Source organism: Suricata suricatta, chromosome X (genome assembly GCF_006229205.1).
Source record: "Suricata suricatta isolate VVHF042 chromosome X, meerkat_22Aug2017_6uvM2_HiC, whole genome shotgun sequence".
Lineage (NCBI taxonomy): Eukaryota > Metazoa > Chordata > Mammalia > Carnivora > Herpestidae > Suricata > Suricata suricatta.
Genome location: NC_043717.1, coordinates 72,395,710 through 72,417,600, shown reverse-complemented (window position 1 = coordinate 72,417,600; position 21,891 = coordinate 72,395,710). Strand labels below are relative to the sequence as shown.

The 21,891-nt window shown below is 38.3% G+C and overlaps 1 protein-coding gene across 1 annotated transcript in view; it reads left to right on the top strand.

Moving 5' to 3' along the window:
- The first annotated feature begins 215 nt into the window (after positions 1 to 215).
- The window catches only part of RBM41 (RNA binding motif protein 41), a 64,132-nt gene continuing 42,456 nt past the window's right edge, over positions 216 to 21,891 (top strand). The window contains 5 exon segments of the mRNA XM_029930315.1: positions 216 to 489; positions 492 to 547; positions 3,388 to 3,504; positions 4,080 to 4,272; positions 4,568 to 4,772. Coding sequence (XP_029786175.1) covers positions 325 to 489; positions 492 to 547; positions 3,388 to 3,504; positions 4,080 to 4,272; positions 4,568 to 4,772 — 736 coding nt within the window. The 5' untranslated portion in view covers positions 216 to 324.

The window sequence follows — 21,891 nt, the reverse complement described above, 5'->3', positions numbered from 1 at the left end:
CTGCATATTTTGGGTGTTGTCCTTAACCCGTAGGAGTAATACTTGAACTTACAACACACCAGTTATTCAGTAGGCTCTTTCGTCTTTCGGTTTCTTTAGCTCTGCGCGACTACAATTCCCAGAGCTCCGCACTCCACCACAATCCCCTTAGAGTCGGCCGCGCAGAGTTCTGGGACTTGAAGTCTGCGGCCTATTTACCCAAGTTAGAGATAGGGGCCTGTGGAAACATGAAGAGGTAAGGGCTTGTCTGACAGCAGGCGGCCAAGGGAGCTCTTTTTTACCTTTTAACTTTGAAAATGGCTTTTATGACTTTGTGTTTGGGGTATGTCACGTTCTCGGGATGCGGTTTCGTGTGAGCGGGAAGACAAAGAAGGAGGGAGGATGAGAAACGGGCTTAGGCCTGCAGGGCGAAGTTCAGGAAGGGCCGCCGCCGCTGCCGTATCCCGTAGGAATACCTTGCCCGCACGGGCATCTAGGCCACGGCGCCGGGGCCCCAAGAGCTGCACGGATGCCGTGGCTTCTTACAGCTTCAGATGGACCTACCCAGGTAAAAAATAAAAATAAAAAAAGGGCCTTGGCCGACTGATGCCCAGCGCCGGAGAAACCCAGGCCAGCTCCTCCCTGTCCCGCCCTACCTCCACCTCATCCTCCGAAAGGGGTTCGGGGTGGGTGCATTTTTTTTTTTTTTGCAGTGTTTGTGTACTAAAGAAGACTTCTTTGGGCCCCGAGGGGCATGTGGCGCTTTCAAATCTTAACGTAAGCTACTGATACACTTTGTTTGTAAAAATTTAGACGGAAAGTACAAAACCGGGTCCATGAATCTTAGGAAAAGTACCGCTGTAAGCAGCTCCCCCTACTGGTTCTGTAGGGAATGGCAGCTTCAACTGGGCTCTCGTTGAAAGCCTGAGCTTCACAATTGTTTGACAGTGCACAATGCTTTTTGAAAAAGATCCTTCTTAAATTAGTTTTGGATTCACTGCAAAGTAGAATGATCACTCTGGAATAGGTTGGTGCATTTAAAGTTCTTCTGATATTATGCTTTTCTGTACTGTCAGTATCTGTATCTTTTAAAAAACCATTTCTGATTTTCCCTGCCTCAAGATAATTTTTTTAAAATGCTTATTATGATATATTTCATACGTGCAAAATAATATATATATGTATATATATACACATATATGTATATATATTCAGTTTAAAGACTAGTAATAGACTCGCACCCACCAAAGGCTTTAGAAATAGAACATTAATAAGCACTATCTTATAAGTCCCCTGATTACTTCTCTTCCTCCTGAAGGGACCACTCTCCCAAATTTGGTGTTAATCCTTCCCTTGCTTTTTTAAAAAACTAGTTTTACCACATATAAATTTATGTGCTAGTTTTATCCATTTTTCAGCTCTATGTGAATGGACACATGTTGTATCAATTTTTCTGTGACTTGCTTTTTTTTTTACTCTGCATGATTCATATGCACTGATGTAGTTAGGTATGGTTTATTCCTTTCAAAGCCACTTTAAACTTAGCAAGAACTTGCAGAATTTTAAATAACAAATACAAATTTAGGTACTTAGAAGGAAGTTTTTAAAAACCTGGGGCTGAGGATATTCTAAAGTTTTCTAAAATAGGTCTCAGTCTTTCTAGAGCACGAGAATCTTATAATTAGGAGAGCTGCATTATAACCTGAAGAGTAAAGGATTATTTGTTAAAGAAGGTATTTAATATATGTTTTTCTCCTAGAATTAACTCATTTTGTTTTTGTCTATTGTCACCTGTTGTTGGATACTCCACTAGTCCTGCTATTTCTTCACAGTCTTTTTTTAAATTTTTTAAACATTTATTTCTGAGAGAGAGAGACTGAGTGTGAGCGGAGGAGGGGCACAGAGAGAGGGAGACACAGAATCTGAAGCAGACTCCAGGCTCTGAGCTGTCAGCCCAGAGCCCAATGTGGGTCTTGAACTCACAAACCATGAGATTGTGACAGCTGGAGCTGGATGCCTAACCGAGTGAGCCACCCAGGCGCCCCTTTTACACTCTTATAATAAGAGTTTTCCATTATTTAGGGTTGGCTAGCTTACATTAGCATTGCCTAGATTTCTACACAGTAGTGCATAAGCTATAAAATGTTATGACCCTCTTCGCATTTGGTTCTCCACCCTCTTTGGAGAGCGCCTCCTCTTTCACAGCGCCAGATCCTGCCAACACAGATGACTTGAGATTTCAATGTTCAGCCTCAGACTCTCATCTATATCATTCTTCCAGCTCTCACTTTCCTATTAGCCAACCTCACCTATACTGTCACCTCAGAGTCAGTATGTCTTTGAAGTTTTCCTGATACTTCATGCTGGTGTTTCAGTTGTAACAGGTAGTTGACTCAACATGGCTAAGACAATATGGACTTTCCCATTTCCAAACAACTTATTCCATCTGGATCTTCCTCTTTCCTTTATTGATACCATGTTCTCTTAGTTACACAGCTTGAGATTTCAGGGTTATCTCTTACTTCTCCCTTACCTCTGCCTTCAAAGGGCCTTACTCCTCTAATTCTCCACATTTCTCTTCCACTATTACCACTCCAGTGTGGACTTTCATTGCCGTATGCTTCATAAATTTAAAGAGTTTCCTAACTAGTCCTTCTGGTTTCTTTCCTATGAATCGATAAGTCATATTCTTAAATCCATTTTCTTAAATCATCATTTATATCATGTCACTTAACTGCCTAATTGCTTTCTAATACCTATAAAGTAAGGTCCAGACCCCTTAGTTGGTGTCTGTAAGGCTGGTCACAATCTGAGTCTAATCACCCCCTCGGAGATTATCTCCTAGTGCTCTCATGTATGAATGCCAGCTAAATTGAACTTCATATTATTCCCCTGAAACATATTTCTATCTCTTCATACTCATTCCACCGGATCTTTCCTTCATCATACCCAGTCCTTCAAATGCCAGTTTAAGAATTACCTTTCCAGAGTCTTCTTTTCTCACCTTAGCTCTCAGTTATCTCCTTCTAGCATGAACTCCTACTAATTTGGTATGTGCTTCTTTGTATTGCTCTTCTCTCTCTCTCTACCTCCCTTCCTCTCTCCTCCCCAGCCCACAAGAGGCACAAGCACATAACACATACACACATGGATGTTCCCTCTCCCTAAATAAATTGCAAGCTTCTTGAGGATAGGACTATTTCTTGAATATCAGTACCTAACACAGAGCATTGTGTGCAAGTGGGTATTTAGTCAGCGTTTGTGGGATGAATGGTAAAGGGCAACCAATAGTTAGAAAAGCGTCTTTGAACAAATGGGCTCACTACTGTTAGTTAATATAGATGAAGAATATATTTTGAGATTCACTGTCTCTTCTACTCTCTGTATATATTCTTATATCTACTCCAGGATAAATAGCTGTGTGAAGAGTGGTGAGCATGTCCTGGAGGAGTTGGAAACAGAAGGGGAAAGGCAGCTGAAAAGCCTCCTTCAGCATCAACTTGATACCTCTGTCTCCATTGAGGAGTAGGTATTGATTTTGCATACAGGTAGAGTATCATAGACCCTTACCTCCAGGTGGCAGATCTGGCTTAAAGCCTGAATGGAACACTCTTTTCCCACCCTCCTTTCCTTGGCCAACTTCTACTTATTAGGCAGCATTTGGTTCTATGTCTCTTCTCTGGGAAACCTCCCATAACTCACTAAGTCTGGGCTGAGTACCTTTCCTGTGTCTTCCCTTAACATACATAGCACTTATAACCCAGTATGATCATTGCCTGTTTACTTCCTTCTCTTCCAGTGTTCTTCCACAAAGGCAGAAACCATTTGTGTCTTTTTTACTGTTAAATCCTCAGTACCTAACACAGCAATGCACAGTAGGAACTCAATAAATAAAGATCTGATCCAGTCACTTATTCGTGCTGGGCATGGAGAATATTGATGGGCTTCTATATCATTGCAGTGGTTGCTTCAACCTAGAAATAGGACATGAGAGAGAAATTGCCGATGAGTTTCATTGGGCCTCTTCTAACAGTGAGCCCCATTTCTCAAAATTGTGGTAACTAGAAGATGTTCTTAATTTCGTCCTGCTTCTCTTGCAGATGTGTGTCTAAGAAAGAGAGCTTTGTTCCTGGTACTATGTACAGGCCCTTTGGGAAGGAAGCAGCTGGGACCATGACTCTGTCCGAGTTCCAGACACTGCATGAGAAGGACCAGGAAAGTGCTTCTCTTCGGGAGCTAGGGCTCAATGAAACAGAAATCTTGATCTGGAAGAGCCATGTTTCAGGCGAAAAGGTGAGTGGGACCTTTTTTTTTTTTTATTCTGGTGAATAAAGAGCGAGATCTCTTCCTTTGGCCCTGAGAACCTTTTCTTGTTTAGTTCTTACAAAACTGAGCATTGTATCAGAATCTTCTTCTTCCTGTGACAGGGACCTTGGTAAAGGGTAGCTCTTCTTTGACTTCTTAGCTTACATGTCTGTGAATGATCATTTTGGGTCCTAAGTTGTCTTCTTTCTTATCTCGGGCATTAGACCATCACTTTCAGAGTGTGTCCTCTAATAGATATGTCATCTCATTTCTCTGGTTTCAGAAGACAAGACTGAGGGCAACACCTGAAGCAATACAGAACCGTCTTCAAGATATCGAAGAAAGGATCTCAGAGCGTCAGCGCATCCTTTGCCTACCACAGAGATTTGCCAAAAGCAAACAGCTGACCCGGCGTGAAATGGAAATAGAAAACTCTTTATTCCAGGGAGCTGATCGGCACTCCTTCCTCAGGGCTCTTTATTACCAAGGTATGTGATTGCCACTGACTTTGATGTGCTGTTTCACTGAGAGGAAGATTTAATAGCAGGGCATTAAATGTGAATAGTTAGTGAAAGGAGTAGGAGAGAGAACCGTCACTGTCCTTGAGGAATGCAGAGAGCCCCATGAGAGACAAATATGCATACAGTTGTGATAGAGCATGGAAATTACTGGTACAGAGATGTGAATAAAATGCTAAGGGAGTGCAGAAGCCAGAATATCTCAGTCTAGTTTGGGGGTGTCAGGAGTTGACATTTGTATTAAGTCTTAATAGCTCATCAGTCAGCTGTCAGGTAAATAAGGGGCAGAGGACATGACAGACAGTAGGTGAATTGGAGCAGGTTTGTGGAAGGGCCTGGTCCATCTAGGGAACAGTGAAAAGTTCACTGTGGCAGGAGGCATAGGGCACGGCCGGGGATGAGGGGGAGTGACACTGAAACAGTAGGTGAGGCTAGATTGTGAAGAGTCTTCGGGCTGAACTGTAAATTAGCACAGTCTATACATAAGTGGTATATGTCTTAACCAGAGAGTATTAGTTTAATAGATGAGATTTGCTAGGCGCTGTGGCAGGTGCACAAAAGTTTAAGAAATCATTCCTGACTTCATAGCAAGTAAAGTTCTGGTTGGAGAGACAACCGTGTAACAGTTAGTAACAATGCTAGATGCAGTTGTTTATGTGGTGGGTAGTATAGACCTATACTGAGTTAGTTATTTAGTTACTTAGTTTGGATATGGTTCCAGGATTTTGAGCCAGGAGTAACCTGGTCACCTGATCAAAGCACTATTTGAAAATGATTAATCTGGTGGCCAATAAACAGGATGAGAGAGAGAAAAAACTGGGAGCAGGGAGAATGATTTAGGAGGTCCTTCAGTCATGTGGGCATGAAGATCTAGACTAGAATGATTGCAGTGGTACTGGAAAGAGAGGGAGGTCTGGTTATAAGAGACATCACCAAGGAAGAACTGGTTAAACTTATTGCCTAAGAGTGAAGGAGGAGGGTCAAAGGAGAGGTCAAAGGTAACCCAGCTGTTTCAAGTCTGTGTGACTTTTAACAGTTGGCAAAATTAAGAAAGTCTTTACGGGGAAATTCTGATGAAAGACGATGAGTTTGATTTTAAACATGTTGAATTGATAAGGATGGCAGCATCGTTAAATGCACATACTGAGGAGGCCGTTGGAAATGCAGCAGTAAAGCTCAGAGGAGAGATCAGAGCTGGAGACACTGATTGGGAACCATGTATGCTTAGGTGGTAGGTAAAGCTGTGCGAAGGAGTGAATGCTTTGTTAGAGGCAGAGAGCACAGACATGGAGGAGCAGCAGTGAAGGAAAGAATGAAAGAACACGTGAGCAGCCTTTTGTGGAGAGATCTGGTCTGATTGAGAGCATGGGCTCTGGCGGCAGACTTACCACTTGTTATGATGTGTTGGGCAAGTTACCTCTCTATGCTTCAGTTTCTTCATCAAGTGAAATGAGAATAGAAGGAGTACCTATATTATAGGGTCATTAGGAGGCTTAAGTGAGGTAATAACATGAATCACTTAGAGTAGTACATGGTATTTGGGGTGGGTAGGTGTTGTGTGAAAATGTTCTTATTCCTATCTTTGAAACTCCTTGCTTTAAACCTTCACAGCATACCACAAAAAGACAAGTACAGACAAGTACATGACCTCAATGAAGAGGAAGATAAAATTAGGCACAAAAGGCAAGTCGAGAGTTTTCTTACAGTGTTAGATTTAGGAATGTAACATAGGGTCCCAGACTTCTAAGTTGAGTGCTTATTTAATTCCATATTCAGTGTATGACAATGTTTATAGGAAATGATGCAGAGGGAGCATATTATCCTGATGTAGAATATTAAAGAGAGGAGTTAATAGAAGTTGTAAAACTTTAACATTTAGTGTTGTTAATTTTTTCTCTATACCTCTAAGTTATTGTACCAGACATAAAATGAACTGAATGTTTAGATCCTGTTTCACAACTAATTCTGAATATTTTTATTAATCACTAAAGTTATAACTGTTGATTATGATGATATAATAGCAATATTTTCTTTTTAAAATGAACTTACAATAAAATTGCCTGTTTTTCTTTCTTTTTTTTCTTGGTGTACAATTCGATGAATTGTAAATCATGCAAATCATGTAGATTCATGTAACTCCCACCACAATCAGGACAGAGAACAGCTCCATCACCCTAAAAATCCCTCATACCATCCATTGATAGTCACCCCCAACTCCACTCATAATCTCTGGCAATCCCCCATCTGTTCTCCATCACTGTAGTTTTGTCTTTTAAAGAACCTCATATCAACAGAATCGTACAATATGTCATCTTTTGAGAGTAGCTTCTTTCATTTAGTGTAACGCCTCTGAGAGTCATCCAAGTCGTGTGTACTGATAGCTCATTCATTTTGCTGAATAGCATTCCATTCTGTGTGTATTCCAAAATTTGTTTATCCATCCATCCATTGAAGTCTGTTTGGGCTGTTTCCAGGTTATGGTGATGATGAATAATACTGATATGAGCATTTTTGTACAGGTTTTTGTGTGAACATAAATTTTTATTTCTCTAAGGTAAATATCTAGGAGTGGGATTACTGGGTCCTATGGTAAGTGTCTGTTTAACTTTATAAGAAACTGCCATCCATTTTCCAGAGTGGCTGAACCATTTTGCATTCCCACCAGCAATGTATGAGAGTTCCAGTTGCTCCACGTCTTTGTCAGCCTTTGGTGTCCTTGGTATTTATTTTAGTTCTTTGATAGCTATGAAGTGGTATCTCATTATAGTTTTTATTTGCATTTCCCTAATGCCTAATGATGTTGAACATGTTTTCATATGCTTATTCGCCACCCTTATATCCTATTTGCTGAAGTGTCTGTTGAAATCTTTTGCTGTTTTTTAATTGCGTTGTTTGTTTTCTTTCTGGCTTTTGAGAGCTTTTTATGTATCCCGAATGCAATTCTCTCAACAGTGCCTTTCGCAGAACAAACTTTTTTTTTCATCATGGTAAAATACACCTAACATAAAATTGACCATTTTAACCATTTTTTCAGTGTACAGTTCTCTGGCATTAAGTACATTCGCACTGTTCTGCAACCATCATCAGTATCCATCTCCCTGACTTTTTCATCTTCCCAAACTGAAATTCCATACCCATTGAACACCATTTCCTTTTAAACTCCTCCTCTTTGCCCCTGGCAACCACCATTCCTTCTGTCACTATAAATTTGACTACACTAGGTACCTCAGATACGTGGAATCCTACAATATTTGTCTTGTGTCTGGCTTATTTCACTTAGCAGAATGTCTTCTAGGTCATCTGTGTGCCAGAACTTCCATCCTTAAGGCTGAAAAATATTCCATTGTGCGTATCTACCATAGTATGTGTATCCCCTCATCTGTCAGTAGACACTTGTGTTGCCTCTATCATTTGGCTATTGTAAATAATGCTACTATGAAACTGGATGTATGTACAAGTGTCTGTTCAAGTCCCTGCTTTTGGTTCTTTTTGAGCATATGCCCGGAAGTGGAATTGCTGGATCATATGGTAATTCTGTGTTTCATCTTTTGAGGAACCACCATACTATTTTCCATAGAGGCTATATCATTTGACATTCCCACCATCAGTGAACAAAGATTCCAATTTTTCCACACCCTTGCCAACACTTCATTTCTTTTTTTCTTTTTGTAAGAGCCATCCTAATGGGTGTGAGCCTTTAGTTTTGATTGGCATTTCCCTAATGATGAGCAATATGTATCTTTTCATGTGCTTTTTGACTATTTATGTATCTTCTTTGGAGAAATGCCTATTTAAGTCCTTTGTCCATTATCTAAACTGGTTGTTTATTTATTGTTGACTTGTAGGATTTTTTTGGTATATTCTAAACATCAATTCTCTTATCAGATAAATAATTTACAAGTATTTCCCTTCATTTCATGGGTTGCCTTCTCTGTTGATTGTGTCTTTTGTGCGCAAAAGTTTATATTTTTGATAAAGTCTAATTTGTCGGTTTTTTTCTTTTGTTACCTGGGCTTTTGGTGTCAGAGCCAATAAATCATTGCCAAATATAATGTCATAAAGGTTTTTTCTTATGTTATCTTCTGAGCATTTTATACTGTTAGCTCTTACATTTGGGTCTTTGGTCCATTTTCAGTTAATTTTTTGTTATGTGTTATAAGGTAAGGATCCAGCGTTATTTTTTGCATGTTGATATCCAGGTTTCCCAGTACTACTTGTTGAAAAGACCATCTTTTACCCATTGAATGTTCTTGGTTCCCCTCTCCAGAATTCATTTGACCATAAATACAAAAGTCTGTTCCTAGGCTGTCCATTCTATTCCATTAGTATATATGTCTGTCTTTATGCTAGTGTTACACTGTTTTAATTACTATAGATTTGTAGTAAGTTTTGAAGTCAGGAAATGAGACTTCCAACTTTGTTCTTCTTTTCCAAGATTTTCACCACTTAGGAACCCTTGAGAGACCATATGACTTTTAGGATGGATTTTTCTGTTTCTAGAAAAAATGTCATTGGGATTTTGATAGAGAGTACACTGAATTCTGTAGATCACTTTGAGTATTATTGACAGCTTAATGATATATTAACTCTTCAATCCATGAATATGGAGTGTCTTTGCATTATTTGTATCTTTAGTTCTTTCAGCAGCATTTTGTAGTTTTTAGTATACAAGCTTTTTTCCCTCAGAGCAAATGTTTTAAATTTTGATACAATCCAATTATCCACTTATCAGGTTTTTCTTTCATAGATCATCCTTTTCTTTTAATATGTCTAAGAACTCTTTGTCTAACAACTGATTATGAATAAGATTTTTTGTTTCCTTTAAAGAGTTTTAGAGCTGTATATTTTACATTTAGATCAATATTCTATTTTGACTTGATGCTTATTTATAAGTAAGGGGTTTAGGTTAACGTTTACTTTTCACCTCTGATTTTCCAATTGTTTCAGCACCATACGTTGAAGAGAGTATTCTTCTTCATTTATATTCCTTTCCATTTTTGTCAGAAATAAATTGGCTATATGTTTGTGTTAATAATTAACTTCATAATAAATGGTAAAGGATTTAAATCTTTCCCTAAGTATCAGGAAGAAGACAGAGATGTGCACTCTTGCCACTTCTATTCACAGTTGAATGAAATTGGAAATGAATAATACAAGAACATTTAGAAAATGTATAAATATGCAGAAATTAAAACAACGCTTTACTGAATAACCAATGGATCAAAAAGAAGTCACAAGGGACTTAGAAAATACTTTGAGACGAATGAAAATAAACCTTAACATACCAAAACTTATGTAATACAGTAAAAGCAGTGTTTAGGGGAATATTTATAGTTACAAATGCCCATATTAATGAAGAAGAAAGATCTTAAATTAATAACCAAAACTACAAAAATTTAAAAAAAAGAACTACAAAAATTTGTTCGAATCTTTAGAATGTGTAATACCAAGAGTGAACTGTAATGTAAACTATAGATTTTGGATAATCATGGTGGGTCAGTGTAGATTCATTAGTTGTAAAATATGTATCATTCTGATAGGGGACATTGATAATGGGGTAGGCTGTGCATGTTTGGAGATGGGAGGTATGTGGGAAATCTGTGTACCTTCCCCTCAATTAATTCTTCTGTGAACCTATAATTGTTCTAAAAACATAAAGTCCTAAGAAAAAAGAAGCTACAGAAACAGTGAACTAAACCCACATCAAGCTGAAGGAACAAAATAATAAAGACTAGAGCAAAAAAAATTTAAGAATAGAGAAAATAGACAAAACCAAAAGTTGGTACTTTGGAAAGATCAACAAAATTTATAATCCTTTAGCTAGATTTACTAAGGAAAAAAGAAGAAAAACTTCTTATATCCTGCTGTACTTTGATTCCTTTTTGTCATGCAAAAATCATCTTTTTCCATCCTTTCACTTTCAGTTATTTTTTTTATATAAGCAATCCTGGAGAAAATCAAGAATATGAATCTTCTACACATTAAAAATAATTTCTTACTTTCTGTCAAAAAGTATATTTTGGATGTAAATTAAGAAAAATAAATTAATTACAAATTTGAAGAAAAAATCAATTATTTTTTTAAAACTAAATTGTATCTCTTGTAGACAGCAAATAGGTCATGTTTTCCTTTTTTAATTCATTCTTCCAATTGAGTGTTTAGTTCATTTATATTTAATATATTTAATTGGAGTACTGTATAAGATTTGCTGTTTTGCTGTTTGTTTTCTGAATTTCATATCTTTTTTGTTCCTGTTATCCCATTTATTCCATATCTGTTTGTTTTTTTTTTTAGAGAGAGAGAGTGCAAGCAAAGCAGAGGGGCAGAGGGAGGGAGACAGAGAATTTTAAGCAGGCTCCACACTTAGTGTGGAGCCCGATGTAGGGTTTAATCCCACAACCCTGGGCTCATGACCTGAGCAAAAATCAGGACTCAGGCGCTTAACCGACTGAGCCACCCAGATGCCCCATTCCTTCATATTAAATAGGTTTTTCCAGTGTATAATTTTAATTAACTTGTTGCTTCTTTTACTGTTTTTTTTTTTTTTTGTCGCTTTCTTAATAGTTGTCCTGGGGTTATAATTAACATCTTAGCTTAAACAAATTAGTTTGTATTAATACCAATGTAATTTCAAAAATATTCAAAAATTTTTCTGTTTTTCTCTGTTCTCTCCTTCCTACCTTGTACCATCATGGTCACACAAATTACATCTTTATAGATTTTAAGCTAATCAGCACAGTTGTATAATTATTGCATTATGTTGTTATCTTTTAAGTCAGACAGGACAAGGTCAAAAAGAGGTATAAAGACAAATACATTGATACTGTCTTTTTTTATGTTTGCCTATGTAGTCAACTTTACTAGTGTTATTTCTTTGAATTTTCTTTGAGTGTCCATTTATTTTAGCCTGAAGTACTCTCTATAGTTTTTCTCATAGGGTAGGTCTTGCAGTGATGAATTCTTTCAGTCGTCTATGTTTATCTTGGCATGTCTTAATTTCTTCTTTAGTTTCATGTATAGTTTTTTGCCAGACAGTAAAGTTTTTGGTTGGCGATGTTTTTCTTTTAGCACATCAGATATTTCATCTTATTGCCTTCTGGCCCCTGTAGTTTCTGTTGAGATTTCAACTGTGGATCTTATTTGGGCCTCCTTGTCCATGGTGAGTCTCCTCTCTTGCTGCAGTCAGGATTCATTCTTCAGCTTCTGCTTTTGACAGTTGAGTAGAGGTCTAAATGTCTCCTGAACAGATTCCAAGTAGGCCTCTTTGAGTTTGTCCTACTTGGAGTCTGTCAAGATTCTATAATGTATAGATTAATTTGAAAAGTTTTTAGGCATTAATTCTTCAGATGTTCTTTGTGCCCCTCCTTCTTCCAAGATTTCCATTATGTGTATGTTGGTTTGTTTGGTGTTTGCCCACAGGTCTCTGAGGCTCTGTTATTTTTTCTTTATTCTTTCTTCTTTTTGCTCCTCAAACTGAGTAGTCTTCCTTAGATGAGTAGTCAACATATCTTCAAGTTTGCAGATTCTTCTGTCAGCCCTGATCTTCTGTTGAGCCCCCTTAGTATATTTTTTATTTCAGTTATTGTACTTTTCAACTCCAGAATTTCTCTTTGGTTTTTTTTTTAACATTTATTTATTTTGAGAGACAGAGACAGAGTGTGAACAGGTGAGGGGCAGAGAGACAGATACAGAATCCGAACCAGGCTCCAGACTCTGAACTATTAGCGCAGAGCCTGACTCGGGGCTTGAACCTACAAACCATGAGGTCATGTCCTGAGCCAAAGTTGGACGTTTACCTGACTGAGCCACCCAGGCAACTCTGTTTGGTTCTTTATTATCCTTTCTATCTCTTTATTTTTATTCCCTAATTGGTAAGGCATTCTGAAACAGTCTTTTAGTTCTTTATACATGGTTTCTTTTAATTGTGTGAAGATCTTATAATAACTGATTAAAAGTTTTGTCTGAGAAGTCTAATATGATTTCCTAAGAATATTTCTATTGACTGTTTCCTTTTTCTTGTGTATGGGCCCTACTCTCCTTTTTGTTCTTTTTTTTTTTAATTTGAATTCAAGTTAGTTAACATACAGTGTAGTCTTGGTTTCAGGAGTGGAACCCAGTAGTTCATCTCTTACTTATCACACCCAGTGCTCATCCCTAAAAGTGCCCTTCTTAATGCCCATCATCCATTTAGCCCTCTACTGCCCGCTGCAGCAATCCTGTTTGTTCTGTGTATTTTAGAGTCTCTTATGGTTTGCCTCCCTCTCTGTTTTTATCTTATTTCTCCTTTCCTTCTCCAATGTTCATCTATTGTGTCTCTTAAATTCTAAATATAAGTGAGATCTTTTTCTGACTGACTTATTTCACTTAGCAGAATACAGTCTAGTTCTATCCACATTGTTGCAAATGGCAAGATCTCATTCTTTTTGATTACTGAGTAGTATTCCATTATAATGTCTTTGCCTTAGCCTAGGCTCCTGTAACAAAGTACCATCAACTGGGTAGAGATTTATTTCTCACAGTTCTAGAGACTAGAAGTCTGAAATCAGGGTTCTAATAATGATCAGGTTTTGGTGAGAGCCCTTTTTTGCATCGTGGACTGCTGACTTTTTGTTGGAACCTTCCATGTCAGAGAACAGGGAGAGGAAGCAAGCTCTCTCATGACTTCTGTAAGGGCATTGATCCCATTCATGAGGGCTCCACCCTCATGACCTGATCTAATCCCAGTTACCTCCCCAAAGACCTTCACTTCCTATGACCATCACATCACTTTTAGGGTTTCAACATATGAATTGGGGAGGGGGACACAAATATTCAGTCCATAACAGTCTTACAATTTTTTTTGGTTGCAAATTAGGCATTTAAAATAATATAATATATAATGTGGCAACTCTGAAAATCAGTCTTCCCTACATGCCCAGGGTTTTTTGTTGTTGCTATTTGTTTAGTGACTTGCTTAGGCTAATTCTGTAAATTTGAATTCTTTGCCATGTGCAGCCATTGAAGTTTGTTCAGTTAACATAGAGGTCCACTAATGGTTGGAGAGAATTTTCCTTAAACACCTTGAACCAAAAAGTTCTACCAATTTTTATTGAGGGTGTGTGTGTGTATGTGTGTGTGTCTGTGTTGCAGACAGTTTGCAACTCAGTTTTAGACTTTACTTCCTGCTCATACAGAGCCTCAAGGTCAGCCAGAGGTAAGAGATTAGTGACTTCTTAGGCCCTAACTTTCCTGGGCATAGACATAGCCCAGCACATGTCTGTTACCTTCTAGAGTCCCAGGAGTATGTCTGAATTTTTAAAGCCACTTATGGACATCTCATTCCCTATTTTTTCTTTTTTATGATAAGAACACTTAACATGAGATCTACCTACTTAAACAAATTTGTGAGTCTACAGTGCAGTGTTGTTAACTATAGGCGTGGTGTTGTGCAATAGGTCTCTGGAACTTAGTCATTTTGTATAGCTAAAACTTTATAACCTTTGAGTGATAATAGCGCCACATTTCCCCCATCTCTTAGTCCCTGGGAACCACCATTATACTCTCCGCTTCTATGTGTTTGATTATTTTATATACCCATGTAAGTTGTTTCATGCAGTATTTGTCCTTTTGTGACTGGCTTATTTCACTTAACATTATGTCTTTCAGGTTCATCTATGTTGTCACATGGCAAGATTTTCTTCTCTTGGGTATACAACACAGTTTCTTCATTCATTGATGGACATTTAGGTTGTTTCCACATCTTAGCTATCATGAACAATGCTGCAATGAATATATAAATAAAGATATCTCTTGCAGATTCTGATTCAGTTCTTTTGAATAAATACTCAGTAGGGTTGCTTTATAATATCGCATTTCTGTTTTGATCTTTTGCAGAAACTCCATTCTGTTCTCTGTAGCACTTACACCGCTTTACATTCCCAGCAAAAGTGTACAAACGTTCCAGTTTTTCCATATCCTCACCAACTCTTGTTATATTTTGTTTTTTTGATACTAGCCATCCTAACAGTTGTGAGGTGATATCTCATTGTGGTTTTGATTTGCATTTCCCTGATGATTACTGCTATTGAGCACCTTTATGTATACCTGTTGGCTGTCTATATATCTTCTTTGAGAAACGTCTATTCAAATACTTTGTACATTTTTTGATCTTTTTTTAAAATTTTTAAGTTATTTTTAAAAATGTTTTTTTTTTTTTTTTAATTTTTGAGAGCGAGAGCAGGGGAGGGGAAGAGAGAGGGAGAGATAGAGAATCCCAAGCAGACTCTGCACTGACAGGGCAGAGATGGACATAGGGCTCAAACTCATGAACCATGAGATCATGATCTGAACCCAAGCCAAGAGGCAGAGGCTTAATAGGCTGAACCACCCAGGCACCCCTTAAATTATTTTCTAAAATTTGAATTCCAGTATAGTTAACATACAGTGTTATATTAGTTTCATAGGTTTTGTTTTTTTTGCCATTGAATTGTAGAAGTTACCTATGTGTTTTGGATATTAACCCCTTATTGGATATATGGTTTACAAATATTTTCTCCCATTCTGTAGGTTGCCTTTTCACTCTGTTGTGTCTTTTGCTATGTAGAAGCTTTTTAGTTTGATATATAGCTCCACTTACCTATTTTTGCTTTTGTTACCTGAACTTTGGAGTTATATTTAAGAACTCATTGCTCATACCAGTATTAAGAGGATTTTTCTCTATGTTTTCTTCTAGGAGTTTTAGAGTTTCAGGTCTTTTATACCTTTAATTCATTTTTAATTGACTTTTGTGAATGGTATAAAATAAGGGTCCCATTTCATTATTTTGCATGTAGAGATTCGGTTTTCTAGCATCATTTGTTAAGCAGACAGTCCTTTCCCCATTGTGTATTCCTGCCACTCTTTCCAAAGATCAGTTGACTGTATATGTGAGGGTTTATTTCTGGGCTTTATATTCTGTTCCACTTTATATTCTGTTCCACTGGTCTATATGTCTGTCTTCTTTTTTAAGTTTATTTATTTATTTTGACAGCAAGCGAGTGAGGGGGGGGAGAGAGAGAGAGAGGGAGAGAGAGAGAGAGAGAGAGAGAGAGAGAGAGAGATTGATTGATTGATTCCGAAGCAAGCTCCACACTGTCAGTGTAGAGCGTGATATGGAGCTCGAAACCCACGAACCATGAGATCATGGCGTGAGCCAAAGTCAAGAGTCAGATGCTTAACTGACTGAGCCACCCAGGCACCTCTACATGTCTGTGTTTATAATACCACAGTGGTTTAATTGCTATGGTTTTGTAGTATATTTTGAAACCTGGAAGTGTGCTGCTCATTCCTTAATGTCTCCTTTTAATTTTTTTTTTTGTCATCCTCTTGATAGCTCCAACTGTAATGCTGTCTCAAGCAGCTACAGTGTTAAGCAGTCCTCACCAATTGGTTTTGACAAATGCCTCAGGGCTGGGCTGTACCTACCGAGTAAGGTATGAACCAAGTCAAAGACAAGCCCTCAGAATATAGCTTTTCAGTGAAGCACTAGGCTGGTCAAACAGCGAGGTTGATTGGGGCTTTTGGTGAGCTACTTCTTCTAGCGTTAGCTAGGCTGCTGTACAACTATCCTAGTTGCAAGATTGTTGGTTTTCAAGACTACTGCAAAGTTGGAGAGAGGTAAATGTGATTATGGAAAGTTGAAATGCAAGAAATATTACTATTCTTATTGAGACTTAGCTGTTTTTCTTGAATAACTGTTCTACCTATTTTATGCCTTTATTTAATTTCCAGACTTAGTAAAAGTTTAATTTTTTGACGAATTTTACTTTTATGGAAGAGCGGATTTTTCAAGGCCTGTACTCCAACATTCTAGAATTACTTTCTATCCATTTTACTTTTATCCTATCAATATTACTATATTTGAAAGTGAGTTTCATGTTTTTTTAAATTTTTTAATGTTTACTTATTTTTGAAAGAGAGACAGTTCAAGTGGGGTGGAGGAAGAGAGAGAGGGACACAGAATCTGAAGCAGATTCCAGACTCCGAGCTGTCAGCATAGAGCCCAACGTGGGGGTCAAACTCACGAACCGTGAGATCATGCCCTGAGCCGAAGTCGAATGCTTATAACTGACTGAGCCACCCAGATGCCCCATCATAGTTTCTAAACAAAGAGTTTCTTATAGAATATAGTTGGGTTATTTTCTTTCCATTTTTTTATTGTGTTTTCATTTACATAGCATTAAGCTCACTCATTTTAAATGTACAATTCAGTAGTTTGTAGTGAGTTTACAGAGTTGGTCAACCATCATCATAATCTAGTTTTAGAACATTTCCATCACCCCTGAGAGTGTTCTTGATACTTTCTTCCCCTCCCAGCCCAGATAGCAACTAACCTATTATCTGTCTACATGGATTTGCCTATTCCAGACGATTCATACAAATGGAACTATGTAATATGTGACCTTCTTTAACTTAACACAGTGTGTTAATTATGCCTAGAATGAGTACTTTTCCCAGTACTGAGGGATTGCCTAGTACTGAGGGGTGTTTATACAACCTGAGCACATCTTCCACAGTCAGCCAAGCAGTTTGCAACTCCATCTTAGCCCTCACTTCCTGTTTGTGCAGAGACTTGAAATTAATCAGAGATAAGAGCTTAGGATTTTTTTTTTCCAGTCTTTCCTGAGCATGCACACAGCTCCGGCCAGGTGGACAGGCCTGTGCATATGTGTGGCCTTTTAGATTCCTAGAAGAAGAAGAAGATTCCTAGAAGCTTTTCAGTGCCCTCTAAGGACATTGCATCGCCCAAGATTTCCTTCTAAGCTTTTTGTTAACCTATTACTTATCCCAGCTCCACCACCTCAGGCAGGGGAAAAATTCACCAACTGCCTCTGATTATTATTTTTTTTTAAGTTTATTTATTTTGTGAGACAGTGTGTGAGGGAGGGAAGGGGCAGAGAGAGAGAGAGAGAGAGGGAGAGAGGGAATCCCAAGCAGGCTCTGAAAGCTGACAACACAGAGCCTGATGTGCGGCTCAGAGTCACGAACAGTGAGGTCATGACCTGACCTGAAATCAAGAGTCAGACGCTTAACCAAATGACCCACCCAGGCACCCCTGTCTCTTATTATTTTTGACACAAGTTCTGGGGGGAAAGGCTCTTAGTACAGGGTGGTGAGCTTTGAGTCACATCGAGGAGAGTGGTTCTTCCAGGGAACCACTTGAAAGGCCGCCTAATGACAGTTCTCTGACAGTGGTGCTTTGAAGTAGCCCCAGCCCCGTTCTTCCTTCTCCAGCAGCTGCCAGGCTGCTGGCTTTAACTGTGATTTCAGGTTGTTGGTTTTCAAGGTTACCACAGGTCTGGGGGAAAAGGATGAGAAAAGGGCAAGTTAAAATGCTACAAAGTTTAGTATTCTTGCTGAGATTTAGCTATTTTTACTGAATAAATAGTCCCCAGATTGCTGTAGGCCTTCGGTTAATTTCCAAAGTCCTGGAGAAGTTGATTTTGACAGTTTTTGCCAGTGTTCTCATTGTTTTTATGGAGGAGGGAATTTCAAGAGTTCCTCACTCTGCCATTTTCACTGATGTCCCCTTTCATAACAGTATCTTCTTAAGGTTGGAAGTTTGTGATTTGGGTGAAGTCCAACTTACTTTTTTCTGTGACCTTCACTTTTGGTCCTATAACAGAGTTCTTTCTAATCCAAGGTTGCAAAGATTTTTTTCTCATGTATTCTTCTGGAGGACTTACAGTTTTAGCTTGTACAGTTAGGTCTATGAACCATTTTGAATTAATTTCTGAATTACACATATGATGTAAAGTTAGGGTTACATTAATCTATTTGTGTGTGGATATCCAATTATCCTGGCACCTGTAGTTGAAAAGACTATCCTTTCCCAATTAAATTGTCTTTGTACTTTTGTAGAAAATCAATGGTCTGTAAATACAAGGGTTAAAGACTCTTTCTTTATTATTCTACTCTTTCTGTTTAATTTTTGGCAATCTGATTATGCTGAGTCTGGGCATGGGTTCTTTGTTATTTCAAATTCTCACCTATTCCACCTGTGACTGTGTACTTTTTGCAGTCTTCAGATGCTCCATGCATTCATTCTCTCCAGCTTTTATAACTGTATTCAGTGGGAGAGGCAGGGTGGAACATGCTTACTTCTTCTTACATGGAAACAGAATTCCTAATAGCTAATATTTTTTGAGAGCTTAGTTGTTCCAGTTCTTGTGCTAAGCATTTTGTATGTTAACTCATCTAACCTTTACAGTAGCTCTACGAGATAGGACAGTATTATACCCATTTTACAGATAATGAAATTGAGCTTCTGAGGAGATAAGTGACTTTCTCAAGGTCAGTTATTATGTGGCCACATTAGGACTTAAATCAAGGTCTCTTCTTACATGAATGTCTGTGCTCGTGATCAAAGCATCATCAAAGCATATATATGATTTGAAAAGACTTTTTTGGTTTATGAAGTGTGATTTTGCTGTATCTTGAGATAACTACTTTGGGGAGAGTAATGCACATCCCATTTTCTAACCTTAAGTCAGTGTGAGAACAACATATATCATCTCTAGAAGTAACCTTCCTCTGAAATCTTAAATTCTAGTATGTCACTCTGACCACAACCTTTTTCTTTTCTTTTTTTTAATTTTTAACATTTTTACTTATTATTGAGAGACAGAGAGAGACAGCATGAGCATAGGAGGGGCAGAGAGAGAGAGAAGGAGACACAGAATCCATAGCAGGGTCCAGGCTCTGAACTGTCAGCACAAAGCCCAGTGTGGGGTTCAAACTCACAAACCATGAGCTCATGACCTGAGCTGAACTCGGATGCTTAACTGAGCCACCCAGGCACCCTCCCACAACCTTTTTATTATATTTTGGCCCTTGCAACTCTCTTAACAAACCAGTATACCATCTTTTCAACCCTGTTGAAATCTCTAGTTCCTTGACCTTTTAATTTTCTCCCAATCTGTCATCCCCTTCCTGTGTCCTCTTCCTTGCACATCTTACTTAGACTCTAACATACATTATTTACTCATGTTCTTGCCAATAAAACATTCTTTTTGTTTCCTTGTCTGTGTGTCATACACACCCAGCCAAACGTCACCCCTAAATCAATCCAACTAATAGCTTTATTTGTGCATGACAGTTTTGAGCACTAATAGAGAACAGTCGTATAATTTTGCTGATTAACGCCTCTGTAGTTTTCTCATGTCTGGTCTTGTCTAGAGCCTTCTTACTTGTTCAGCAATCTATCTCCTAGTCTCTGCTCAGCTCTCCATTTCATTCCTTCTGTATACTATTTTTAGATCTTCATTACTCTTTCCATCCCACTGTTTCATAATTTTTAGCAGATAGTCTCTCTGTTTCAAAGGAAACATTTTCATCGACAAGAGCCTTCATCTAATTTTTGCCTGACTCTGCTAACATCTGCATCCGGACCCTTATTTTCTTCCATCTCAGCTCAGTGGTAGGTACATCCTGCCTGCCTGAAGTTAATCTTGACACCTTCGTGCTTGATCTAGCCCTCTTATCTCCCCGGGGATCTCAGTCATTTATTCCCAGTATTGCTTCTTCCCTTCAAGATTTTAACATATGCTTTGTACTATTTGCCAGTTCCCACAGTGTACATACTCCTACCATGAACTACCTTTAAAAACATAAGAACAAAAAAAAATGCCTTTCATTCCTTTAGCTACTCAAGCAAACAGTATGTTTTGATTCTCTCCGTTAGCTTTAAACATAGTAGCAATTGGTTTGTGGGCGCCAGCTCAGTTGGTTAAGTGTGGGGCTCTTGATTTTGGCTCAGGTCATGATCTCACAGTTTGAGATCGAGCCCCGTGTTGAGCCCCGCATCAGACTCTGCACTGGGCATGGAGGCTGCTTAATCTCTCTCTTGGGAGGCTGTCATTAGGGATGCCTGGGTGGCTTAGTTGGTTGATAATCTGACTTTGGCTCAGGTCATGCTCTCACAGTTCGTGAGTTCGAGCCACACATCAGGCTTTGTGTTAACAGCTCAGACCCTGGAGCCTGCTTCAGATCTCGATCTCTCTCTCTCTCTCTCTCTCTCTCTCGATCTCTCGATCTCTCGATCTCTCGATCTCTCTCTGTCAAAAATAAATAAACCTAAAAAAAAGATTCTCTCTCTTTCTCTCTCTCTCTCTGGGCGCCTGGATGGCTCAGATGGTTGTGTCCTACATCAGCTCAGGTCATGATCTCATGGCTTGAGAGTTTGAGCCCTGCATTGGGCTCTGTGCTGACAGCTGGGAGTCTAGAGCCTGCTTCAGATTCTGTGTCTCCTCTCTCTGCCTCTCCCCTGCTCGCTCGCTCGCTCTCTCTCTCTCTCAAAAATAAACATACGTTAAAAAAAGATTCTCTCTCCCTCTGCTGCTCTCTTGTTCATGTTCACATGTGTTTACACTCTCTCAAAAAAGTAATAATTGTTTTAAAAAATGAAATAACAAAATTGAATAAAAATTATAGAATTAAGTACATATGTTAATACTTTTTGATTTCCATATAGGAAGTGATGTTTTTCCACTATTTAATGAAAATTTTCAAGCACACAGAAATAAGAGTGATATGTGCCTCATAGAATGAGTCCGGTAGTCTTCCTTCCATTTCTATTTTTTGGAATAGCTTAGAAGGATCGGCGTTAACTCTGCTTTAAACATCTGATAGAATTCCCCTGGGAATCCATCTGGCCCTGGGCTTTTATTCGTTGGGAGATTTTTGATATCTAATTCGATCTCTTCGCTGGTTATGGGTCTGTTCAGATTTTCTATCTCTTCCTGTTTGAATCTTGGTAGTGCATGTGTCTTTAGAAATTTGTCCATTTCTTCTAGATTGTCCAGTTTGTTGGCATATAGTTTTTCATAGTAATCTCTGATGATTGCTTGTATTTTTGAGGGATCTGTTGTAATGGATCCATTTTCCTTCATGATTTTGTCTATTTGCATGTTTTCTCTTTTCTTTCTGAGGAGCCTAGCTAGAGGTTTATCAATTTTGTTTATTTTTTCAAAAAACCAACTCTTGGTTTCATTGATCTGTTCAATTGTTTTTGTGGATTCTATCTTGTTTAATTCTGCTCTGATCTTTATTATTTCTTTTCTTTTGCTGGGTT